We start from the raw sequence: 27,956 nt of genomic DNA, 5'->3' as shown, positions 1-27,956 counted from the left end.
AAAGCTAATGGACAAGTTTATTATTGTCAACTAATTTCAGCTGCAGAATGAACTTATTATACTGTTCTTCTAATCTCTGCACAAGAGTATATTTACTTCATTTCTATTTAGGAATGAAATGCGACCACTGTAGCATGCCAAAAGAGTCAGAAGTATATTAGTTTTCTTCCTGTGTGGGAATGTCCACTTTTTTGTTGTTTCTATTGGAAAAAAATAAAAAAATTAAAAAAAAAAAAAAAAGATTTTTTTAAAGAGGAGAATAAGAGACAATAAATAATAAAACTACACCGAACACCTCATTTTATCACTTTTTAAAATAAGTGACTAAAATTTTCTACAAAATGACTGAAAAGAACATTGCCTTGTTAAAGCAGCAATTGTAATTTGAGCCTACAGGCCAAAGGGCTTTACACACTGCCTATTACAGTCAGTGAAAACTCAACTATCTAATTCACCAGATTTTGAGATAGTGAAGTTTTTGAGAGGGAACACACTGAAGGAGGGAATAGATAATAAAGTGCTTGAAAAGAGAGTAAATAACACTGATAATTTAATGTCTTGCAATGTGAGTTCAAACCTTCTCAAAAACTTTGTAAGCATGTAAGAAATTTTCTTAAATTTCCAGCAAATAATTGTTATGTTTATTAAATCATATTACATCATATATTTCAATCTGAAAACATCAGAGAAGAAGGGAGGATACAGGTTTCATCATTATATTTCTTTGCTGAAGACAGCAAGAACTAAATGTAATTATGCAACTTCCCATTTCAGGTTGCCTTCTGAGATAAAATCATCTGGAATTCCTCTTCAATCGGGTTTTCTTGAAAGATGAATGCCCTGAATAACAGAGGAATGTATATGATTCATATTTCTTTAAGGCATTTGTTTTCCTCTCCCACCTCCCTAGTTGTGTTTTTTTCTTTACGTCTTTCTTTCCTGCATTTTTTTAAGTACCTCTATATTTTCATTTTTCCCTGCTTCTTTTCACCTTCCCCAGTTGCATCTTTCTGGCTTCTTAAGGCTCTCCCAGCAGGACCCTGTCCTGCAGGTCTCTTTCTCTCCAGTCTCTCTCTTAATACAAGAATATCCCTTTCTGTTTACTCCTCTGTTTTCTCTATTGGTCAGTTTCTCAGTGTTTCTTCAATCTCCTGTCTCTCTCCCTGTGCTTCAGAGCTGCAGTACCCCCACAACAGTGGCAGATCCATCTGCTGAAAGAGTCCCCCACCTCATCCACCACATGATATGAGCCAGCCTGCTCTCAAGCTGCAGCATGGGGCTGTCAGGCCACCACCACCTGAGATGCACATGGGTTGCACACCTGCCTGCCCTGCAAGGCACGCAGCATGCAGCTGTGCCAGAGAATACAGGCTGAAGGGTTTAAGACTCAGAAGGTTTAGAGCCCTTTGGTTGAACTTTGGCTGGAGACTTCCATAGCTGTAAAAAAAGGCTCTGTCATAATTCTGTTATAAATAAAGGCCTGTAACTAAATGTATAACTACAACTTCTTGAGGGAGCTTAGCAGAGGCCATGCAGGACTCACATTTTTTTCACAGTCAGTAGGTCCTATCTATGCTATACCTGTTTGGTGCCCAGGGCTTTCACTTTGCTCCACTCTCTGGAGGGCCTTACTAATACTGCCGGCACAGCTGCTTTTCTAATCTTCAGCTTCCGCTGAGAACCTCCTAGGACTGATGTCCCACTTTTTCCAGGAACATTTTGAATGGGTAGACACTTTTTGTTGGCACTAATTAAAGTTGTGTATATGCTAATGAGGTATTCAGCAATGCAGAAAAATAGTCTGAGTGTCTGTGTTCGATGCAATTTTTTTTGGTAATATGGCATTTGTCAGTCCCCATCACCAGGCTGGTTTCTCATCCAGCCTGTAGCTTTCCTTTCTCACTGGTTACCACTGTGGTGTCCCTTATGTTGCCATAACAGGCTGTTCTGCCACCCGTTACTCCTTATGTTAGATGCAGCTTCCTTCCTTTGCACCGAGACAATGAGTACCAGAAAATAAGATAATCTATTTCAGCCTTTGTGTTTTAGTACAGTTGTTAGTAGGCAGTTATAAACAATACATCGACTTGCAACCCTTACTTTGACCGGGCTATTGATGCCAGTGAACCTGTATTATTTATTGTTCAGGCAACTGGTGTGACCAGATGGTAGTTCGTGTTTTCAAGTCTATTCATAACATTTAAATTGCTCGTAAAAGCAACAGTGGGCAAAACCAAGGACACAAGAATACCATTTTCCTTCTTTGAAAATGAAATGCTGTGTATAACACCGACAAGAAATTGTTTTTGAAAATTCTATTTTTAAGGTTTAAACCTTTTTTTTTTTTTTTTTAGCACCTAATGGAAATATGGACAAATACATTCAACTCTTGTCCTTTCTCTTTCTTTCTCTCTTTTCTTCTCATGACATTCAGATGATAGATATGATGTATTTTGTCATCATCATGTTGGTGGTTCTGATGAGCTTCGGTGTTGCAAGACAAGCCATTCTCTTCCCCAATGAGGAGCCGTCATGGAAGCTGGCAAAAAACATTTTTTACATGCCTTACTGGATGATCTATGGGGAAGTGTTTGCAGACCAGATAGACCGTAAGCAAGTTTATGATTCTCATACACCAAAGTCAGGTATCCAACTTTGATCAGATGATGTCCTACTAGATTATGTGTATGTGCTCAATAAATGGCTCAAGATAGAGGACCCTTTATCACAGAGAACTGTCACAAAATATTTTTACAGCTAATATTGGAGTGTCAATTATGGAACCTACTCCTGTCATCACTCTGCAATTATTTAACCAAAAATCTGTAATGCTAAATTATATCGCAAATAACATTTTAAATGTTTCCTTTTGACCTGTTGGATAGTGGGGATACTCTCCCAAATATCTGTGATGAATTCTTTGGTATATTTGAGACATAGAATGTCTCTTCATTTCTTTTCATCCATTTGTTTGATTTTAGACCTAAACGCTTTTTACCTAACTTCATACTGAGCATCAAATCTAATGTACAAGATTAGATCTTCAGTTCCTGCACCTCACAAGAACTAATCCGACGTTTTCTTTTCCCTATTACCTACTCACTGCCACCACCCTAATGCTAAACTGAGTAATACAACTCTCTCTGGGGAGAGTAAATACATTATTTTTTACTTATTTACTGGAAGGCAAGAGCATGCTCACATCAATGCAAACAGAACAAAAGCCAATACTTCATGTGCTGTCTCCTCAGGATTCATTTGGCTGGTGATCAGTAAAAGGCCAGTTTTCTATCTAAAATAAACCTCCTGGTGCCACCCAGTGTGTTATGCCAAAGGAGAGGGGTGGTCATGAGAAATGAGGCAGCAGATGACAAATGGAACAAAGTGTTACAGTCTATCACTAACTAATACCGACATGTAACTGATGTTCATCATTTCTACCTAAATGTGTGTAAATCTCAGCAGCATTTAGAAGTATATCTTCCAGCAGCAAATGGCAGCCATTAAAACACTACTTAAGGTATTTTTCTCCTATGCACCGTACATTGTTTACTAAATTTATCTTCTGTTCAGTATTGACAAAGCTTGAATGAAAGCTTGGATGAAAGCTTGAAAAAAGGTGTTGATTTTTTCCAAACCGGTTAATGTAATAAACATACCTGTACCACCATGATTTACCCCAGATTACTCAGTTCAAGATGGACAGAGGTGTGCATATCACATGTGATATTTCAGCAGTTCCGTAGTAATGTGTTTTCTATGGATAGTGCAGAACCACTACTGTGGATGCAGATGATGCCTCTTTTTTATGATCATTTCAACACTTTGTTCTCAGAGGCAGCAAGACATGCACAGAAGCATAAAAGTATCTAAAATCACACGGCTTCTCCCTGAGTTTAGCTTCTCACCTAATCCCTTCATTTTTATCCCTTTCCTTTTTTTTTTTTTCTTTGCAAAAATTCATTTCATTCCAAAGATATAATAGTTGGGGGATTAAAACTTCAGCCTGTGCCAAAGGCATAAGATAGTAGTAAGAGTTTATCCCATGCACAAGCAGAATTCTGTCCGTCCCTCTACAAGCAGCCATTTATTGATGTTGTACTAAGTGACTACCATAGTGCAATAGACATGGCAATTGGCTGAATAAGCAGTTCTTGGTATTTTTTTAATGAAGTGCTGATTATAGTTTAGAACCCCAAAACCTAAGAAATTAAATTGTCTTTGAATGAAGTGTTGTTTTTAAGTATAAAAACAGGGTGGCAGGCTCCATACCCTTGCATGAGAATTTAGGGGTGGTCTTCTATGTTTTTCAGAAGCACAACATTTAAGCCTTGGGAAAAGATGCAAGATAATTACTTCTGAGGCTTAGGGAAAGCAAAATTCCCAATGGTTTCAACCCCAGCTGTAAGTGTAGGTGTGCTGTTCTTATGTCTTTGTCAAGGAAACTAGGAGTTGCAGTGAAAGTGGTGATGCCAGAATGAAAAGCAGCACCTAGTTCCTCCTTCCTGAGAGACAGATGATGCAGGGAATTAGAATCTGCCACTCTTTCAGCAAAATTATGTGCAATATGTCATGTCTATCTGAGGCTTGACTGTCTCAAGAAATTATACCACTGGAATAGACTGGGAGCAAGAGCGGAAATTTATTGTTATCAGTTTTCCAAGTTGTTCTAAGCTAAATCAGCCACCGTGTTCACATTAGAGTACTACAGAGTTTGTACTTTCTCAAGTAAGATAAAAATTGTTATGCTGCATCTAAACTACACTTGAATGTATAGTTTGAAGCAGATTATTATCATTCTTGCTGCTATAGCAAGAAAATCTAAAAAGATTTTTGTTTGTGATATTCTCTATATTTTTGTGCTTAATATTGAAACATTATTTGCAAGTCTGGGATTCAGCAAAAATGCTAATCTTGGAAGTACGTATACTTTTAAACCAACGTCCTGGAGATTTTTCTAGTCTTTCTGAGAAACGTACCAAAAAAAAACCCAAAAAACAAACAAAACAAAAGCAAACAAACAAAAAAAAAAAAAAAGTATGTTTTTGTAAATTTCTGACTTTGTTTTCTTTTCTTTCACATTCTGTTGTTTTGTGAAGCATTAAGGCTGACCAGATGCAATGTCTCAGTACATTTCATCAGCTGAAAGCCTGTCCATTCACTATGTCTGGTCTGATCTTTATCTGAATGCACTACATTGCTAAAACATTAACTGAATTTCTCTCTAAAATAATGCATTTCTTGTACAAATACATATTTTACCCATTCTGTCTGTGTACATTTCATATTTAAAATGCATATGTTAATTGGAGTGTCATTAGTGTCACGTCTTGTCAGCATGCAATCCCACCTTCAACTCAAAAGTGAGGACAGAATTACATCCTCACTTCTGGGAACACGAGTGTGCTATTTAGTGGTATGGTGTATTATCAATGGTGTAAACAAGACAATATTCCTACAAATTCCTGACTGTCAACCAGACGTATGAAAAAATAATAAGTTTAGAACTCAACTTATTTTGTAGGCAAATTCAACAACAAAAAAGTGGAACCATTGTCAAAGTAGTTTCCTCTCAGACTGAAAGTTCATCACAGCCGCATTAGCTCAGGATTGGAGAGTGGTCTGAATCAGGAACTGATTATGGCTTCTGGATTTGTGGGTCACTTTTAGGCTGTCTTTCTTAATAATGCACACCACTGTGCTGCCCCATGGGATACAGATGATTTTGTGAACATCTGTGCAGGAGAAAATCAATAAATGCTGTAAAATCTCACCCTCGGTTTGCCTCACTTAGACATTTTGCTATCAATAGTAACCAAAAACTTCTGGAAATTGTTGTCACATGCAGAGGACTCTGTTTTCACTTTGTCAAGCTCTCTGCCCATGCAGAATAATAGAATTACATAGAAATACTGAAGAGGAAAAGATTATTCCGGGGAATGAGTTTGCTTGGTAGAAAATGTAGATAGATGACAGAAATGGCAACATGGAAAATGGGGGTCACCTGGAGAAAATCAGAGTAGACAACACATTTTCCTGTATTCAGAAGATGTAACAACTAAGCATGCTGTTAGCCAGCATGGATTTGGGTTAGATTTTTCTCTCTTGGGGTGTTTGAGTTCTTCTTCAGATGTGCCTGTTGTCTTACATGTCAGATTTGCATCTGGATTTTCTTTCCAGTTGACAGCATTTCCAGTGCCATCTGGAATCTGAGGATCAATCTGACTTGTGTTTGTCCCATGTGCCTCATTGAAAAATCCCATATATTTGAGGAGAAAATGGGGCTTCCCTTTCTTTCTTGCTTATGTTGGAGCAGTGCCAAGTAACCAGAATGCCATTGTTTTAGTGAAATACGAAAGACAAGTTATTATGCATAGGTTTCAACTGTTCTTGATCTTAGAAGAAAATATAATTAATAAGAAAGATTTTTATTTACATTCCTTATATTTCATAGCCTCCTAGAATTTATTTCAGTTCTCAAAGGTTTCTTAGCATAAATGAGAAATTTATACTAAATTCTTCACAATCTTAAAGATTTTATCCTTTGTTTCTCTCTACAGGAGATTTGTGTAAGAGTTGTCACTTACATGGATCATTCTGGAATTAGAAGTATCAGAGCAGCTTTGCACAAGCAGAATAAATCATGCCTTTTTTTTTTTTCATCATGCAGCTTCATGTTGCAACTCTGAAGCACAGGCAGTATTTTTAGCTTTGTTATACAAAGGCAGAGGATAATATTTTGTTCAGCCTACACACGGTTTTGAGAGTCTCTCTGGCCTGAGCTGCAGCAGTCTTCCCCTTCTTAGCACTCCTCTGAGATTCCATTTATTTGGATGTTTTGATACAGGGAGGAGGAGGGAGAAAGCACTAGAGAGAACAAGAAGAGTAAAGAGGTTTACTATACATAATAATCAAAATACCATGTGATTGTTTTTTGTGTCATTACAATGTGGCTGAAAGCAAGAAGCAATTATTAAGGTCACAGTGCCATAGTTAAAGTAACTTTCTTGAAATAATGAGACACTTTACCGTTCCCTGGATGCTGACAAAGAGAGTAATTATACGAAATTCAGAGCTCCTAGAGTTCAGAGTTCTGCCAGAGAAGAACAGGAGAAGCTTGGGCAGCTCACTTAGCCTTTTTTCAGTATTTACTGACTTGGCAAGCTAGTAAGTGAAATCATGACAGGTTTTGGTACTGTTTTATTTTGAATAAATATATAAAATGCTTTCATTTCCTTTGGGTTCATGCATATCAAAATTGGAAGGAAATGAAAGCACACTTAGAACGCCCAGACTTATTAAAAAGAAAATAATAGCAATAATTAAAAAAAAGGTGGGAGTTAATTTGTTATTTCCACTTACTGGTTTCCATATTTTTAAGAATAGTGATCACATTAGCCCACTCAGAAGCTTCCATGATTTCAAGTGAAATTCTACTGTGAAAGTCGCATCCATTTTTACATGAAAAGTTTCCATCAAAGGTAAAAAGTTATTTGGTAAAAGAACTGTTCAGCTACATATTTTCCTCTCTCCATTATTTACCACTACCACCTCAGAAAGCTGCAGCTGGGGAAAGAGTCATGCCACAAAAATTTGCAAGTGTTGTTGCTCAAGCCCTCCACCCAACGCTCAGTAAAAGTGATCAGTGCCCATGTGGTGAAAGTGATTACACCAGGGAAATAAATCCTTCCCAAGCTTTGCTAATTCTGTAGTCTGAAGCACATAGATATATGGGCCGCTGTTTTTTGCTTTGCACCAATTTGCTGGCCAGGAAAGAGGAAGGGTTAGGTATGTAGCAGGAAAGGCCCACACAGGAAACTGTAAAGAGGAGCCAGGAAGGAAAATTAAGCATAGGGGCAGACTGTGAAACGGGAAACAAAAGATACAAAAATTATGTAAAACCACAGATGTCAGGGTGCAGTGAAAGCTGAGTGAATCTAATACATGGAATTTAAATTAAAATTCCAACCAGTTATCATTTTTTAAAGACTGCCATCAGAGCATAATGGCCTACCTACATCCAGTGTCTTTTATGTATCAGTGTGCCTGGAGTTTTCAGTTACCTGGACCATGCATGTAGTTATACTAGCTGAGTTTCTTTTAATAAAGCTTTTTACCAGAGTTAAGTGTTCTACATATTTTTGCTAGAGCAAGTCTGTAATGTAAAAAGATAGAAATATATTTCCATACATGTTAAAACTGTTCTTTGCAAAGGTTTGTCATCACAGTATGTTATTGCACATACTATAAGCAATTCTGCATTTCTCAAAATACAATTAAAATCATCAAGCGGAAATCTAATTTCTTAAATGTAAATAAGCATCTTTGTTATCGAAAAAGAATATCATTGCTACTCTTTGCCACCTGCCAGTTCTTCCCCTAACAAAGAGAGAAACTTCTGATTCTTGTTTTCTGGGAATATTTTTAACAGTTTCTTTAATGGTGGGAAAACTGTCCTTTAGAACTAATGTTGTAATTTAAAGATGGAATAAGATGCTCATTTCAGTCATATGCATTAGAACACAAGCTTCAGCATTTTGGACACACATCATGCAGCTAAGATTTGAAGACTGAGTGTTGGCTCAGATCTCCAAGAAGTAAAGCACAAGATTAGTATTTGCTATTATAACTTTCTCCAACAGAACTGATAGAAAAATTTTACAAACACACAGCATTGCTGATAAGTGTACAGAAAAGATGATGGAGGCTTCTCTGTGTAGAGAGTCTATTGTGGCCATCACTGTATGATATATACTAACAGGAATACATTAGTGGCATTTTAAATACTCCAGTGTAGGCCAATAAATTTGGATAAATCGTTTCTGTCTTAATAGCTGTCGAGAGAGAGTTTTATAGATGAAAATATTTTTTGTTGTTATTTAAATAGAAATTTGGAATAATAAAATATATCTAGACATTAGACTGAGGTTTTTTTTTATCTTTGATATAAAATTTAAAACATGTTTTTCAGAATTTTCTCTCATCATTACAAAAGACATTATTTGTTCTCTGATTTAGCAGACAAAAAGACAACAGGTTTCATCAGCTTCTAAAGTGATTGCTGCATTCTTGATAAAATCATGACAGGTTTTGGTACTGTATTACTGTATCATGTTGGCCTTTGTAGCTCTGAATCAGCATGTGAGTTAATGTTTCCACATAAACAGAAATGCCTCACTGAAGTGCCAATACCGTGTTGATTGTCCCAGTTTCTGTTGGATGAAGACTGAATGAACCTAGCCCAAGAAATCTAGCAGTATTTTGTATGTCTAAATGAATCAACAGAATTACAGGGGTTGGAAGAGACCTCTAGAGATCATCGTGTCCACCCCTTGCTAAAGCAGGTTCTCTAAAGAAGGTGGCACAGGAAAACATCCAGGTGGGTTTTGAACATCTGCAGAGGAGACCCCACAGCCTCTCTGGGCAGCCTGTTTCAGTGCTCTGTCACCCTCATAGTAAAGAAGTTCTTTTTCATATTTGTGTGGAACTTCCTATGTCCTGTTGCTGAGCAGTACTGAAAAGAGCCTGGCTCCATCCATGTGACATCCACAATTTAGATATGTATAAGCATTGATAAGATCCCCTCTCAGTCTTCTTTTCTCCAAGACAACAGATGCATGTTACTCAGACTTTCCTCATAAAAGATGCTTCAGGCACCTCATCATCTTTGTAGCCCCCCCTCAGGACTCTCTAGAAGTTCCCTGTCTAGAAGCCACTGGTTGGAGCAGAGCAGGAAATACAAAATCAGTACAGAATTAAAAGACCTGCAATGTGATATTTTCTGAGAAATAATGAATTACATTCACGTGGCTCCAGTAATAAAACTTATTTCTGTAAGGAAAAAGCTCTAGAGATAATACTTGCAAAATACTTAGGTTTGCCATTTCTTTTTATGCAAGTAGAATACTTTAGGATATAGCTGATATTTATTGGAGCATGTACCCTTTGTCCCGTATTGCTGTATTGGTAATAACACAACACCTGTACATGTTGCCCAAAACCAAGCACCCGTCTCTCAAATAATATCATATGACTGCCAGTACAGTACCCACAGTAGAATTCCATGCTCTTTAAATCAAGGTCAGAAGGACTTTTTTGATTAAAATATTTGATATTGGGTATCGTAGATGTTTTGACATGGTATGAGATTTCACAAAACATATAGCATTTGCAAGGTTTGTTGTCCATTAAGTCAGAGGGAAATGGACAAGGGGGAGGTAGCCACAGCACTGAGCAAATTCAACTAAGATGATTGTATATGTAAACTGCTTCTTTGATTTTTTGTCTTGAAGAGCTAATTTAAAAAGTACAAAGGACCACCAGGGCAGCGTGAAGCTAGGAGATGATAAACTGAACCCATACTTCCAAATGCAGCTGTGCAGATCTTCCACAAGATCACAAAGGCAAACAAACAAAAAGAAGAAAAGCAGTTCAGAATGTTTTCTTCGTCTTTGCTTCTGTTTGAAAACACTAATAAGGAGGTCTTTTTGGTTCCAAAACATCTGGGGAAGAAACAGGTGGCAACTCATCTGCTATATGTCCCTTTACCTGGTACAGTGAAGACTTTAAAATTTCCCCCACAGTTTCTAGGAGTGCAGTCAAATGTCTGTATTAGGAATGCAGTCAAAAGTCCTTATTTGCAAACAGCCACTATGAATACTTCCCAGAAAGGCTCTGAGCACTGCAGCTCACAGGAGTTATTTATTTTCATGCATTTCTTTACGCTATTTTTCAGATCTCTATTGAAATAAAAATAAAAAATAACAAAAAGACTAAATTTTCATCATAAAAAAAAAAGTTTTTAAAGTAGATTTTTAGCTAATGTAGCTTTTTGCAGACAGCCACAAATTACTACAGAGTCTTAACATATTTTAGCTATATGAAACAGGCAGCCTACTCACAAAGATGGATGTCCTGAAATTTTGGAGTGGAATATCTTGATATTCATGGCAAATAACACACAGCATCAAAAACTTCAGCTTGTAAAATCTGTGATAAATTTGACAATCATGTGATCACCACCACCTATAGCAAGTTCAAATTTCTTGGGGGGAGCATCAATGCCAGTTTGGAAGATATTGCTTTGGCAGGCAGACCTTCATAAATATTTAAACATTTCTGTATAAAGTGAAAAAATAAGATTCATTCCTATTTTGCTCTTTTGTGTTTTCGTTCCCAGCTCCTTGTGGTCAAAATGAAACTAGAGAAGATGGCAAGATAATCCAGCTGCCTCCTTGCAAGACAGGAGCATGGATCGTTCCTGCCATCATGGCCTGTTACCTCTTGGTTGCAAACATCCTTTTGGTGAACCTCCTGATTGCTGTTTTCAAGTGAGTGACACATTCCAAAGAATGGATTTGGGGAAGGCAGGGGCATTATTTGTGGTGTCAGAAAGCAGCTGAACTTCTGACTTTAATGAGAGCCATTTTTCAGAGGATTTATGAGAGTGAGAAGGTATGAAGTAGTAGCTTGACTCCAGGGAATGAGGGAATGCCAAGTTCTTCACATTGTCTCATTTCCAAAGACAGACACCTGATGAGAGCGAGAGCAGAACAGCCGAACATGTTAAGTTCAGTGACGGCATCATTCACTCCCAATATAGAAAATGAGAATAAAAATATTTTCCTCTCATTTTGTTGTCATAAGGCTAACTGGTTGCACTGAGCAAGAATGAACAGTAGTAACATAATTCTGAAATGATTGATTGCCACTGTGCTTTACTGAAGAACAAACTTATTTAGCCCTTTTCTTTTGTTCTTCCTTTTTCTGCATGACAAGGAAACATTTGCCACTGCTAGTGAAATGTGTATAATTAGGGTACTGTCATTTCATTTTTGGCAAAGTACCCAAAAATGCTTCAATCTGATGTTACTTTCCTCTTCTTGCCTTCCAGCAATACGTTTTTTGAAGTCAAATCTATATCCAACCAAGTATGGAAGTTTCAAAGGTATCAGCTAATCATGACGTTTCATGAAAGGCCAGTTCTCCCACCACCTCTGATCATTTTCAGCCATATGACTATGATATTCCAGCACCTCTGCTGTAGATGGCGGAAACACGAAAGCGACCCGGATGAGAGAGACTACGGATTAAGTAAGCTGTCAACAATTTACAGACATTCCATTGCCCTGCTCAGTATCTACTGTTTGCTGTGAATGAAGGCTAAACCCAGCATTTTGATAACCTTCTCAGCAGAGAACTATTGTCTGCTTGCTTAAGCTTTGCTGTCTCCAGAAGCATATATAATCTAAGCCACCAGTTTGATAATTAGCTGCATCTCTGTGCTGTCATACCAAAATACCAGTTACATTTGAAACCCACTTTTGAAAATTTAGTCCAGGATTCTTCAGTGAGAAAAGTGTCCTGAATTTCGCATTTGTGCTTTTCCAAATTCAATTCTTTTATTGTTTCCACAGAACTTTTCATAACTGAGGATGAATTGAAAAAAGTCCATGATTTTGAAGAGCAGTGCATAGAAGAATACTTTAGAGAGAAGGATGACAGATTCAATTCTTCCAATGATGAAAGAATCCGTGTCACTTCAGAAAGGTACATTTTGTTTGTTCTCTCATATGTTGATCTAGAAATATGTTTCCGTTGCCACTCTCACCCTTTGTTTTTTCTTTAAAAGGGAAACATTTGAGGTAGTTTTTAATAAATCTGAACTAAAAAGTAGAATGATACAAGGTGGGGAAATTTGCTCTCTTTTTTTCTCTTCTTCACTAAAGAAATGTTCCTCAAAGTTTTGAAGACTTTAACTCATTCAACCAGCTGTAATTGAACACAAATAGAATAGTGTGACAAGTGCAAGTTCTTCCATTTCAGTTTATAAAGCAGAATTTCAGGACACAGGTGGTCAGGTGTCTTAGGACACAGGTGGTCACAGTGGAAGGGTAAATGAGTATTCCTCAATGAAAACTAGATAGTCACTGAGACACTGATCTGCTACTCCCTTAGATAGTGAAGGAGCCTTGTTTCAGGCTAGTCTTGCTGGGTTAATTGGTTACTTTAAGAGAAACAGGTATCTTGCCATTAATTCCAAAGGAACTAGACATTTTACCTACACGAGTAAAACACGGAGATGACTAATAAAAACATGAGTTTAGTGAAAGCTGCCAGTCTTCAACCGTCCTAAAATGCAGGAATCTGTTAATCTCCTATGGTGTTTACATCCTTTTGTCATATAGCAGCTAAGCAACAGAGCTAAATTTTGAAGACAGATTTTGTTGTTTGATGCATGGCATTGCTGCCAATAAATATTCTAGGGTAATACTCTGTCAGATATTCATAAAACTCGAGAACCACTGAATACTCTGTACTCTGAATACTCTACTTCATCCTGAATGCATCTAAATGTGATCAGGAAAGTAGTCTTTGTAATTGAATACATAGGTGTAACACTCTTCTGCTTACCTGTAATCTTCTAGCATGCAGCTTTGCCTGAAATATGTTTCCTAGAGGTAAAATAGTATAATTTTAATTTGTTAAATATATTTATACTATATTTATATATATATATTTGTATAATAGCAAACATAATCACCCAGGTTGAAGAAGAATGAATTCTGCTGGAATCAGATTATAATCTTCTGCATTCCTGAAAATAGCACTCTCAAGACTCAGATTTTAGGGAAAGGTACTAGAGAGGAAGTGCGGTAAAGCATGGAATAGCTTTCTTAAAAGGAATGTCTAAGTAATCCAACAGTATTCTGTCTGGAAGACACAAATCAGAAATGAATTGATAGAGGTCTATGCAGCTCTGAGTGCAAGGAGAGGGTGAGCAGAAATCAACTGATTTCTGTACAAGAACAAGAAACAGGAGAGCAACAGATTAATCTAGCAGGACACAGTTCAAAATAAATGAGAACAGGTGATTATTTTATGAAGTAAATGATAGAACAGAGTGAAAATGATGGGATCTAAAAGAAGATGATTATGTCAGTTAAAAGTCTTCACTGATTAAAACATAGACTAGACAAAACCTCTGTAAGAGAAATGATGTAAGGACTACAGAGATCTAAGCTGAAAATGGCTGGAGACTGAAGAATGTAAAGGAGAAAAATTACATATGCTTCAGAGAAAGACAGTGAGCTACATTTATCTGTGGTTTGAGGTCCTTGTGTTCTGATAGAAATGAGAACTTACCTGAACATGGTATATGCATATTCAGATCTCTGCTCAGTCACAACTTTACTTTTGGTGACCAAGGAAATACGAGGTATGTTTGAAGCCTCTGTAAATAAGTAGTAACCTGGGACCTTCTCTACATTAGGCAAGTGCTCTTAGTACTGAAAAACAAACGTATAATAGTCTGTCCTTGCACTTTGTTTTGGCCCTATTTTATTACAGTACGGGAGCACTTCCCTTTACTTTAAATGGAATGACTTAAAGTACCTCATTTCAGAGGAGAATTCATGATTATTGAGTCCTAAATGAAAACAAGCATGTAAGACTCAAAGAGAAATAATTCATTAAAAAGTGTCCTAAATAACATGCAATTATGGTTGGGCTTTTATCCCTTAAAGTGTTTTGAATCTGAAAAAAGAAACTTACTTTTTCCAACTTACTGAACATTCAAATATTTAAAATACAGCCTCATAGTTTCTGCATAGATATGTATTTGTACAATTAACATGATGTGAAGAAGAAGAAAAAAGAGAATGTGCAGTCTGTGGTTTCTGTTTCAACATCCTGTCTTCAGCCTGTATTATTAGACCGAACACAGTACCTACATTATAGTCATGAGATCATCAGCTTGGTTAGCTAGCCAATTAACTCAATTTTACACAGTGCAAAATTGAACCAGAGTACCCTGAGAAGTTGTGTGTATTTTTCTGCACTTCCTTTTTTAGGAAGCTGAGGGTGCTGTTAGGCTGGAGGTGAAATAGGAACTGGGACAAGGCCTGAGTTACATATCTGTACCCAGACTGCTCACAGCCTTCCTCCTCTTCCAGGCATCTGTGATCCACTTAGCTCCCAGGAATGTTTTCAACATTTCCTTGAGCAGCTTCTACCTGCAGCTGGATCTACCAGCATACCCTGCAGGCTACCTGAAGGAGGGCAGCTTCACGCCATGGGTGCAAAGCCAGTAATCCTGGAAGAAGGATTAGGGAGCTTGTACTGGAAGGGAAAAAGGAGACAGGAATAGTCTTGCCTTGAAGATCGGCCTAGATAGGTTCAGAGACAAGGAGGAGCTCAGGAAAATGAAAGAACAATGAAAATGAAAGACACGTTTTTTCTTGCTGTAGTGGACTGGATATAAATAAGCAATATCAGCTGCAATCTCTGTGGTTGTGGTGAGTCAGGATCACAGAACCTTGCCACCTAAAACATGCAACAGTTTATATTCTCACCTTGGAATAGTCCACCATGAAATCCTGTGGGATCTGTGTGGATTCAGCAAGTGCCTTGCCGTTCTTACTGCAAAGACACCACAGAAGTATTCAGAGCTGTGGCCACCACACAGAATCCCTCTTTTACCTGACTTTTTCACATTCCAAGATCAAAATATGAAACCGCTGTTGATGTTTGTCCTTCCTTAGTAGCCACAACCTTACATGGACACATGGAAGTAGCTCTGTATTAACAAGACACATCAGTGGAAGTGATTGATTATGACGAAATATAAGAACCAGTAGCAAACTTTAAGGTGATGCCTTCAACTGATTTGTCAGAAAGGCAAATCTGAGAGAATCTTTTGGAGAACAGAGAGAAAAGCAAAGTTGGACTAATTCACTTTGATGCTACGAAAGAATCACATAGAAAACTAATTACTGTGATTCTTTCAGTGCCACTTTCTGACCAGCGCAGAGACAAGATAATATGTAATATGATCAAAAAGACCACACTGTGTTTCTTAATTTGGCATAAAGCCCCAAAAACAATCACTTTGGTAGGCATTTTTCCCTTATGGCCAAGACTTGACCCCTTGTTGACTCTAAAGGGAGCAAATTCTCATCCTAAGGGTATTCAAACATCACATAAACTGGTTGAAGTAGACATTATGGTGTTATCATGGGCACTGTATAGTATTCGGTACTATAGCTTCTTAACATTTTATAGTCCTCAGTGCAATTACACTAACGGCATCCATGAATGAAGACATTGCTGTTACCCTGGTTTCAGATACAGCAAACTGAAGTGCACAAAAACAGATCAGAACTGATAAAAAGATCAATACTGCACCTAGATCAGATCATAAATGCGAAGGAGGGCTAAGAAAGATCTGTGAATTTCACTATGTCTCTCTGCAGTCACAGTTTGGAGATCTTAGGCCCCAGATGGGAAAGCAGCCAAGACAATTTGATAACCTTAATCTACTGAAACCATCATGCCAGGGAAAAGTGGCTTGCCACTTAAACAAGCAATGCCTTGACAAAAAAACATCAGGGCAAGTGTCATTATTCTGTTCAAAGCTTGAGAACTGCTTTCAGAAGGAGAAAAACATTCTACAATCACCTATTAAGTCCCACTTTAAGGGGCTTTCAATGTCTGCAGCCTTTACAGCAGTTGAAAAGAATTCTGAAGACATAAAGGATACCTGAAAAATGGACGTAGGTCTACAAAGGTACTTGCAAACCTAATTCTAGCATTCAGTTAATGGTCTACTTCAGCTAAAAGGTCTACTTCTGAAAAGAGCACCTTGCTCCCACTAAATCACTGCTTCAATTAAATTCTAAATGAATAGTTGAAGAAAGGTAAAAAATTATGTAACCAAAGTGAATGCCAGCAACAGCCATCATCTCCCAAATCATGCTTAAAAGGTTGGTCGCATAAGATGTAACATCTTTGTGAGTTTGTGTTTTTCCCAGTTACTGAATATTGTGTTCAGCTAATTTGTTTGGTTTTCTATTAGAAACTTATGAGCTTCAAAAAAACACAATGGATAAGCAATTAGATGTAGCCTTCTGTTTTTTTGTTCTCATGCCCATCTGCTAGGATAGCTTGGCAACCTCTGATACATTGGATAGATCTTGCTGTAAGGAAGAGCACAGGTGCAGTAGTGGCATCATACTTGGATATTGCAAGATTTGCTGAAAGGCTTCTTTATCTCCAATACACACAGAAAAAAAAAAAAAAAAATCTAAAGAAAAACTGGAACATTCGTATTTTGAAATAGTCTTTTAATTCAAAACTGTTCCTGAAGGAAATTTAGCTTTGACTGTCTATTCGCTGTCAAATACAGAACAATGAAACATTTCACTTGTTAAAGCATTTTAAGGTCCAGATTATGGCTGTGCTCCTCCAGATCTTCTTATGCCCTTAGTGTTTGGATGATGTGATTATACTATATTTCTAGTAGGATTATTCCCAGAGCATGTTGCTGCTCAATGTGTTGAATGACTGCAGAACTGAGCATTAAATTAACACAAGAATATCCTTGATTAAGAGCATGCATATTTGTTAGAAGGATCTGGGAGTGAACATATGTCAAACATATAACAAAAATTGACTATAGTCAGCTAATAGCTTTGGATTTGAGGGACATTACCATCACTTGAGCTTTCTTTTTATGAATAAAAATTGCACAGCTAGGTGTCATCCCAATAAATACATGTAGGAATCTCTCAGCTATCGATGAACATACGTCGTTACCCTTTGTTTCTGTATCCTTTACCTCACTAAATTACTATATACATTTCCTTCTACTATTGACGTGATCAAATCTGTGATTGGTTCCATAGCAAACAGCAGACCACATATCCCAGAAACCTATCTTTAGCTTGTCCAGAAATATTACTGGCCTTGCCCTGTGTTCAAAAAAATACTGTTCTTTAGTCCACGAGGTTACTCAGATTGTTTAGTATGTCTGGCAGCCCTAAAACTGTCAAGTTATATCTGTCATCATCATCAAGAAGTTATTATGAAAACGGAATGTGTGGTCAGGCACTCAATCATTAGCTGATAAATATTTCGGGAGTATATTTTTCATAAAAGAGCAGTTTAGATAACTAATAACATGAGGGAGAGTTCAACTATTTCTAATACAAAGTGTTCTCTTACTATAGAATTATATCCTGCACTTGTAATAACATTAACGTGTTTTATTGGAGGAAGTTGATAGAAGAGGTAAACAAGTGTTTGAATAATAGTAAGCTGAGTAAAAAGAGATTATTTGAAACTGTATATTTATTTCTTAGCAGAGGTCTTAGCTTACTTGATCATTCGTCCATTTAAGTCTGATGACAATAATGCAGTTTCTCATTCACAGAAGGCTTCAAACCTATACATTTGATTTGCCATGCTTTTGTTTTCAAAATTTATGGTTTTCGACACAATAAGCCCATATTTCATGCAAATATGTGCCTTCCTTAGAGAGCAGTTCCAGTCTCCATTCCTCTCTTTTGCAGGTGGGTGGCTACTCCCCAACACCACAGGGCAGACAGACTTCAGTGTTTCACTGGCTAACATTTGGTGACATACAAGGCATTAATGCTGCCCAATACACATTTGCGGCCTAAAATCTGATTTCTTTTTGCACTGGTGTTGCCACTTTCAGGTCATTTGTCCGGTCATAAATTCATCTACCAATAGTAAAGAAAACCTGGCTTTGACTGACAAGGTGTATATTAAAATTATTTATAAATTACACAAACAAGTAGAGAATGAGAGAGTTTGGAATAATCTGGAAATCCTGTCATTTGTCAATTCTGTGTTCATTTTTCGGTCTAAAGGAACAGGGAAAAAACAAAAGTGCAAATCTAAAAGTGAGACATGTACGTAGTAGATGTCATAGACATAGACATCATAGACATAGTAGAAAACTATATTAATATGCCACTTTTAATACCTCTTTGTCAAATAAAAGAAGTCCCTGATCTACTCCATAAACTACTACCAGAGAAAATTATTGTGTGAATAAATTTCATATGTGCTAAAGGCAATCTTCTTGTTAGAAATAGGAGAAGTTCGTATAAATTCAGCAGAGAAGTTTTAGAGACAAGCAAACAGAAATGACTGGAAGCCACTGGCATGCATTAGTGCATAGTTCACAATTTAAAACATTTTAAAATGATTGTAGAACAGTTATAGTGAAGTTTAAATTAGGATCACACATTCAATTAGGTATTAGTACTTTAGCTTTTCATTTATATATTTTGATAGGAAGATAGCAAATAACTTCATAATCCATCATTTCAATCCCTGAATTACTAATACAGACTACATGAAGTACAAACATAGGAATAGAATAATCTTGTTGTGTGTATCCAATTGTACATCTGTATTTCTTTTAATTGTTGCTCACCTCCTCCATGTTACCTCCATTCTTGTCTATCTACATGTCACTTACATTCTGTACAGTAGCTGATCAACTTCTTGCATGTATCTAAGCTAAAAACGAATCAAAGAATAAGGAAACTCTTTGGTCCACGCAGCAGTTGCTGATACAGTCTGGGGGTACATGGAAAGTAAAGTGATGTGTTGTCCATCTTCCATGACTTAATTTAATCTAGGAGTTAGCCACAGTAGTTCTGCCTGTAGCAAAACTGAGAGTAATATCATGTAGCATCTGCTGTCAGTTCTTGGAACAGCCTCATTAGAAGCAGAAGCAGTATTAGAAAATCACAGTAATGTTTCCCTAATAGCCCCAGTCTGTGCTGGGATAGAAGAGCTTCCTGAGCAAGTAGTACTGTTTATTTGCTGAACCTCTTTACCAGAGTTTGGTGCACATGAGGAGGTGTAGGTGGGTTTTGAATTTTAACTCATGTTTATTTTCACTTATTTCAAAGACTTATTGGCTGAATATCACTGCTTTGTAGAAATTAACCTATTTCATTTTTCTCCTTTTTAAGGGTGGAGAATATGGCCATGCGACTGGAAGAAGTAAATGAGCGCGAGCACTGCATGAAGGCCTCTCTGCAGACTGTTGACATCAGACTTGCTCAGCTGGAAGATATGATAGGAAGAATGGTGACAGCATTAGAAAAACTGACTGGCATAGAGAGAGGAGAGACAACCAAGATACGATCCAGGACTTCATCTGACTGTACCGATGCAGCCTATATTGTAAGGCAGAGTAGCTTCAACAGTCAAGAAGGAAATGCTTACAAGCTGCAAGAGAGCATAGATCCGACAGGGGAAGAGTCCATGTCCCCAACCTCTCCGACAATTACACCTCGCATGCGAAGCCACTCTTTCTATGCAACGAATATGAAGGACAAGTGTGCGTTGGAAAAGTTTGAAAGCATTTTCAAGGAAAGATCTCCAAGCCTGCACCGGGCTAGCAGTTCCCACTCAATAGCGAAAGAAGGAAAGATTCCCTTAGCCCCTACCAGCGCTTTGTCAATTGCCCCAGACTCCAGAAGGCCTTCATCTTGTATAGATATCTACGTTTCTGCAATGGATGAGATGCATTCTGATACAGAGCCTCTTGATAGTTCCATAAATATTCTTGGTACTGAAGATGTAGCTCTGCAGGCACACATTGCCTCTTCCATTTTAGCCAACAGTGCATATATTAGCAGTACACCTGGTGAAAAAATTTCTGGTAGGAGTCTTGATTATGAGGAAACATCCGGTATAGAAACAAGAGCATTTTCTTCAGACTACTCACAAATCACAGACTGCCAAATCCCCTGGGATTCAGACCCTCCCTTGTACCACACTTTAGAGCGATCTAAGAGCAGTCGTTATCTGGCTACAACTCCATTTATTCTGGAGGAAACACCAATTGTGAAATCTCACAGTTTTATGTTCTCTCCATCTCGAAGTTACTTCAGCAGCCTTGGTGTACCTGTGAAAACAGCAGAATACACAAGTATTACAGACTGCATAGACACAAGGTGTGTGAGTGCTCCTCAGACCATTGCAGAGAGGGCAAGTTTCCCTGGAAGTCTCGGCATCAAGGTGGAAGACTTGGGATGCTGCCACCCAGAGAGAGAAGCAGAATTAAGCCACCCAAGCTCTGATCATGAGGATACTGAGGCCAGGGACAAGAAGGGGCTTCCCCTATCTCCTCAAGACAGCAGTGCCACAAGAACTCTGACCAACAGCATCCCGCTTCCAAAAATAGAGCGGGCTAACAGCTACTCTGCAGAAGAGTCCAACATGCTGTATGCACAGCACACACGGAAGAGCTACTCAATCAGTGATAAACTTGACAGACAGCGAAATGCAACAAGCTTGCGAAACCCCTTCCAGAGGAGTAAGTCCTCAAGGCCAGAGAGCAGGGGGGACAACCTGTCCATGAGGAGACTATCAAGAACAGGAGCGTTCCGCAGCTTTGAAAGCAAGCACAGCTAGGCCTAGACAAATCTTGCAGTCAGTCAAAAGGTCATCTGCTCTTCAATCCATTTTCCTTAGCAAAATTACCATGCTTCATATTGACATTCCACGTCAACTCCAGTTTGGCATTAGCCACCGGTCAAGGGAGCACACTGTCAGTCTCAGCATCAACTGCTGAGTTACTGCATCTTGACCCAGTTGATATTTGCACTTAAGGAAAAAGGGAGGGATGAAAAATTTACAGAGACTTTGGTAAACAATAGGAAAAAAAAGACCCCTAGGAAGTTATGAGTAATAAGTGAGTTCAGAAATCTGCCTTCTAATAGAAAGCATCCTAAAATCAATTATCCACAAGCTCTTAGGACACAGAAATTAGTCTGCAAAAAGGGATGTACAGATTAGATGTCCTAAATTTCAGTCATAACTTCTTTTTCATCTGTTTCACCATTGTGATGACTGGTGAAAAGCATTTGTTATTTCTCTGGGAACTGGTGGCAAACAAAACTAAAGTATCCCAAATACCTTGCAACCCTACACATGCGTAAATGAAGAAAGATGAACAAGATAACAACCATAACATTTGCTTGTCTCTTTTTGTATCAAATTCTAGTGCCACAAAAAAACAGTATGTATTTTCAAAAGCAGAAAGGGAACAGAAATGCCTTTTGTACTGCATCATCAGCGGAGGAAGAATTCACGTTGAAATATCAGGTGATCTCCTGATGAAATGGACATTCTAAAGCCTAGCACAGCTGAGCAAGCTCAGGATGAATGTAATTAAGCGGAATAGTATATATTTATTTTTTTATTACATTTGTCATCAATATTTTGCCTCACTAAATCAAAGGATGTGATAGAACAATAAGAGCAGGATGATCAGAGCAAAGAGCAGTAATATTGTCACTGCTCTGTTTAATTAATTGTACAAGCCGGGGAGGCTTACCCACAGGGTTGCCACCAGGCTCTTCTTGCTGTTCCATTTGAGCTGCCAATTTTTTACATCATTCTCTCACCTGAAAGTATGCCTTTTTTCTTTTTTTCTTTTTTTCTTTTTTTGTTTTTTTGTTTTTTTTTTTTTAATGAAGACATGTATTTGTATTTGGACATTCCAAACTATATAAGATTTACAAGATCTATCTGGTCTTAATCCAGATTAACAAATTTAGACTGAAGTTGCCTAAAGGAAAACTTTATTGGCAGAATACTGGAAAACACCGAAAAGTATATATGCTTTTAAGGTAAGTTAAAAAATTCAAAGTGGAAGTGGAGCTGTCTGTTAGTAGCAAAGCCATCAGATGCAAGTGTACTTCTACCATTCAGCATCATATTACAGAAAATACATTTTAGTAGAATAAAGTACACCTGATCCATAGCATACCTATGGTGTTTGGTTTGAAGGCAATAGAAACTCCACTGATTCTACCTAATTTCCAAAGGTCCACAGTACAAACTATCTTCAGAAGTGTTATGGGAAGATACTGAGTGGGCAGAGGCGAAAGGGTATACAAGATGTAGAAAAATACTAGTAAATGATAAACGGCAACTGGACCAAAATTTCACATCCTTTGTGAAGGGACAACTTTTAAGTTTGAAAAGAGTTGAAGCTAATGTTAATGACATTAAAATATCTCTACAGTGACCAAAACCTGTATAGAATCAAGTCCTTTTTGTTATTAAATCAAAGCACGTGCAAGTAGGGTACATGTTTCCCGTTTATTTAAATGGGAATTATCTTTCAAATCTCTGAGGCAGCTTTGAAAACGCAGGCTGACATTTTCTCACTAGGATCTCACCCTGGGAGATCCTAAGGACCATGTGAGAGTTAAGTCTGAAAGGCAACAACAAATCCAGACATGAAACTAATCATCCAGCTCAAGACAAGAGGCAAAGAAGATGAAAATCTTTACATACTGAGTCACTACGTTGGAAAGCTTGTGAAATAAAGAAATGCAACATGGAAATGCTAAGCACAATGTGTTTCGTACTTCCTGCACCAGTATATTTCTTTCTTTATTCTGTCTGACCAAGCTTTCAATGAGCTAGACTCCACCAAGACACCATGTTTATGCAATTGCCTTGCAGTCCATGTGCAGCATTATGACCACATGGCAACACCAAGAAAGGTCAGAAGCCTTTCTGTGCATTATGAAGCATGCTTGTGACAGGCTGATTGTTGAACAACAGCAAAAAGCCCAGAGACAAAGGAACTGTGTTTAACAATCTGCTTCAAATGTGCCAACTTTTGTTAGCAGCCTTTCACTAAGGCTTCTCCAAATCTATTTGTCCTTGACGAGTATAGGGGGATCTTTTCGCTCTGTTTTCTTTGTTACTTTTACAAATATCTTCTAAAACAATTTGTGGACTCTCCCACCTCTACCATACAATTGGCCTACTCTAGAGGAGCTTCAAATTATTTAGAAATTTGTCAGTAGTAATTAGTGAATTAGTCCAAAGGATAGGGATCTCCTCTGGGGTAGATTTCATTGCTTAGTTGTCAGTGTAAAGGAATTTGCCAAACACAGAAGCTGTATAAATATTTAAGATACAGCACTTTATTGATCTGGAGCACACATTCCAGGTAAAAAGGAAACAGGACACTTTATTTACCTCTTAAAATTTGCCATTATATATAAAATGTAAATTCAAATGTTAAAAGTGTGATTGCAAGATGTCAGAAGACTACTTTTCCTGAATGTTTCCCATTTATTCTATGATGTGGTGTCTATAGAGTATAATATGATGGATGTTAGGTTATTTCATCTTCACCTGCTTTTGACATATTGCATCAAACTGCTTCTTTCTCAGTTTGGTGGTCAAACACCCATTCCTTACAGTGGGACCAGATTTCCCACTTCCAACGTTACTATGACCATTTAGTGAGAGTAAAAGTCTTATCATCCGTTATGCCATGTACCTATAGCATGTGCCATATGACATATTCTGTATCAGAGGCTAGCGCTTACGAAATATTTATCTACACATATATACATATTTCCCATGTATAAACCAGTATAGTTGTGACATGTGATAATATTAGTGAACGTTACAGGACAATTTTATTATCACGTTATAAGGTCTTGTTTGTAAATCTGTAACATTCAATAAACTAGCACATGTTGCATCAAGCATTAAGTTCCACTTTCCAATTATTAGCATACATATGGAATATGCATTTCTGGTCACAGTGTGTAAGTTTGGTGTGTTTCACACGTTTTTCTGTATAGCTCCACGTAAGTGTCTGTATGAGCTGCTGTATAAACCTCTAATGAGCCACTGTGGGCTGTGACAGGTGAGTTGTGGTAGCGTGAAAGATGAACTGGCATGTTATGCAAAAGAGTATAAGATAAATTAACTTTAAAATATTTTGAAACTCAACTGAATTTAGCTGTTTGTTTACATATGCTGGCCAACTGAGGAAGCAGTGTACAGTATTTTATAAATATTTTCCTATAGTAATCTGTTCTGTTGTTTCCAGTTTAAGTGATGCTATTCTACAGTTGGGGTATACACTTGTCCTAGGTATTGGATAATAGCACATTATTCTTTCACAGTAACTTTGTGGTATGACTGGAATAGTTTCTCTTCCTACAGTCCTTTTTTGTGTCGATAAAAATGCATGCATTGTTCCATGAGTTTCTTTGGACTGCTATGAAACTTAGCATTTTGCTATTGCCTGCCTGTAAAGATGAATCCAGTTAGGAATGAATCCAAGCTTTTGGATGTTTACATTATTTCCATTATGTTTGATCTTTAGCAAAGAAAGTGATTTTTTTATTATTTTTAAATGACAGTTGTATTTTATGAAATTGAAATATTCAATGTAAAATGCGAACCTACAGCAGTCCTCAGACATTTGGCTCTCTCTTTTTTGGAAGAGATAAGGTGCTACATAATTGTTCTTAGCACAAGTGCCAGTTAATAAATGGCAGTGTGGGGATAATTTAAAAATATAACAGACACCCAAAATATCTATTCATGCACATAAGGAAAGCCCGCTGGGTTCCAGCTATAGATTGCTTTTTTTCATTTTCCATTTATAGATTTTTGGTATTAAAAAAAAAAAAAAAAAAGATTTGTACTTTTGTGGAATGGATAACCTTTTGTCAGGGGATAAATATCTTAGTTAGGTATATTTTTTGTAAGAGAAGAAAATGATTTGTTTCTTAGAAACTGTCAGCACGTGGAAAATGTAACTAAAAAATAACTGCTCAAAAACAGTGCTGGTAGCAGCACACAGCCTTAGTCCAATGACTGCAGTCGGAGCAAATAAGTATCTCTGTCCTGAGAGCAGAAGTTGTCAAAGGTATGAGCTTGGAGTGAGCCAGTGAAACAAAATTATCTGTTAACTCGTGCAAATTTTAAGAACAAGCATAAATGTCTTGCTAAATTGCTCAGGCTATGTACTTAAGAGGATTTGATAATCACCAGAAGGGAAGTTGCAAGCTTGTTGTTCCTGGATTTCCCTAGGAACACTTAGGTATTCGTGAGCCTCTCCCCTGCTTAAAATAATAGTATATTTGCGTGTTTGCACAAACAGGCACACACAAACAGACACACACAAAAAAAAAAAAAAAAAAAGAGAGAGAGAGAAAAAATAAAAGAAAAAAAAGGCCACATTTTCAGTGCTCTTAAAAGATACTATGTTGAGATCCCTTACTCCAAAAGAAATAGGAAAGCTTCCCAGTATAATTTTTCCCTTGCCTACTTCAAACAACAGTACCATCAGAACTGGGCAAAAGTAAAGCACTGGGGCATCTGCTTATCTAATTAAACCCTTTGTTCCTCTAGATGCTGTTCACTGGCCTTGCCACACTTTTGTGTAAAGGCACAAGTGTTGAATGACTGTGGGGGGACCAACTTTCTGCACCTTGGTGAGAGTTGTGCAGCTGTGTAACTAATCACAGCATACTGACAACTGTTATGGTCTTATCACTGCTGGTGAAAATCTGCAGAAAAATAAAAACACTGATTTCAAAGGAGTTACTCTGACTTTTGTCAGAGAATGGATTAATTCTGCTTTTCTATCGCATTATTACTTTGAGTCATGACACAGCTTGTCCTAAATCACCATCAAGTGGGCAGTCTCGTGACTGAGCCAGACTGGTTGTGAAAGTCTCTGACCTTTTGATTTTTGCTGTATGCTTTCAGATCCGTCACAGAGCCACGGAGTACTTATTTCTAAGAAATTATTAGGAAAAAAAATGTTTGATTATGAAATTGCTGCTGTTTCTGCTGCAGGGAAGTGATAACTCTTGTTTATTTTAGTATTTGGTAGGGAGGGAGAGGGAACAGAAGTGGGAATTGGCTGTGAAAAACAATTTTATGCCTTCACAAGAGTAAATTGTATTAAAGTTATATTCTTCCACCACTGCAGTTGTTGTACATGAGGAGAGTCTATATGCTGCTACTGCTGTCTGGAACAGTGTTTGCAACATACTATACTAATAGCTATTTAATCATTTATTATTTGGGTTATCATTTGTAAGTGTGTAACAACCATTTATAAAGGGAGAAAAATGATTAAAACATCATTTTAAGCAAATTCCTACTAATACGAAGCTTTTCAAGTATGATTTGTCTAAATGTATATCACTAGGGAAAATGGTACTTTCCAAAGGTCTACTGGATTCACAATGCACTTTTAGACTGTGTTTAGATATGTAATAAAAAGCAGAAGTTGGCAATTACTGCAGTAGAACTTTCTGAGATTTCTGTAACGATTGTTTTGCAATAAAAAAAAGGATGTAGTTCAAAACATTTCTACTTACTGGTGCATTTATTCATAGTAATTTACTTTCACAGCAATAAAATAATGGCATGATGGGAGCTGCTTTTCTCAAAGATCTCTCACTGCTCAAGTTCTAACTGCAGCTTTTTAAAAATAAGGTTAGCTGTCTTCAACACAGGCATTTTGAATTATTTCTGTGCCTGACACGGGGCGTTATTCAGGCATTCCTTCTCCTGGTCCATATCAGAGCCAGTTTTAATGCAGACATTTTAATGCATTTGTTGGAAAGACAGATAGTTTCTATTATTTACCATTACCACTTCAGCAAGTTGAAAGACATAAACACTGATTGCAGATTTGCCCTAAGCAGCTTCCACACAGAATCGAAGACACATGCTCATGCATGGCACTATACCCAGAGGAGTGGTGTTGTAGCTGGAGACTGATCATTGAAAACAAAGGCTGCCACATACACCACTTGTAGCTGTGACCTCCTCCATACAGGTATTTCACCTTCCTTAAGAAAGGAGTCATTGCCTCACTCTACGTTGCTCAGGAGAGGTGTTCTTTATTTCAGGTTTCTCAGAAGGAAATAATACATTTTGTAATCAGATTTTCTCTAATCCATTCTCAGGGATTGCCATTCAGCAGACTAAGGGAGCTTTGAAGCCTTAATGCACATACTTTAAAAAAAAAAAAAAAAAAAAAAAATCTGTGCCTCATGGTTTCTTTCCGGGTACTGGTATTTATACCTGTGACATTGTTCACAGGAACAAACCACCCAAAGCCAGCAAATTAATACCTGCTGGAAAACAACGTCACCAGTCCTAACTTTCATGCCTATGAGCTGCACTCTTGTAGTCTGTAGGGCAGTGGTGTGGTCTCTGCTACTCTCATTACAAGCAGTGGCAAAGATCTTATTTTGATTATTTTGAAGTTGTCCATTTCGATCACCTCTGACTCTTTATCCTCATGACTGAATTCAGCAAGGACTTACAGTACA

The 27,956-nt window shown here is 37.5% G+C and overlaps 1 protein-coding gene across 1 annotated transcript in view; it reads left to right on the top strand.

Moving 5' to 3' along the window:
- The window catches only part of TRPM3 (transient receptor potential cation channel subfamily M member 3), a 254,725-nt gene extending 233,482 nt beyond the window's left edge, over positions 1 to 21,243 (top strand). Inside the window, exons 23-27 of the mRNA XM_042826792.1 lie at positions 2,435 to 2,645; positions 11,180 to 11,330; positions 11,894 to 12,093; positions 12,417 to 12,549; positions 19,794 to 21,243. Of these exons, the coding sequence (XP_042682726.1) occupies positions 2,435 to 2,645; positions 11,180 to 11,330; positions 11,894 to 12,093; positions 12,417 to 12,549; positions 19,794 to 21,243 (2,145 nt within the window). The remainder of the gene's footprint in view (positions 1 to 2,434; positions 2,646 to 11,179; positions 11,331 to 11,893; positions 12,094 to 12,416; positions 12,550 to 19,793) is intronic.
- The last annotated feature ends 6,713 nt before the right edge of the window (positions 21,244 to 27,956 follow it).

This window comes from Centrocercus urophasianus, unplaced genomic scaffold (genome assembly GCF_019232065.1).
Source record: "Centrocercus urophasianus isolate 14NV4802_14NV808 unplaced genomic scaffold, USGS_Curo_1.0 seq_27, whole genome shotgun sequence".
NCBI classification, from domain to species: Eukaryota; Metazoa; Chordata; class Aves; order Galliformes; family Phasianidae; genus Centrocercus; species Centrocercus urophasianus.
The sequence above is the reverse complement of the archived record's forward strand: the minus strand, read 5'-3'. Positions and strand labels throughout refer to the sequence as shown.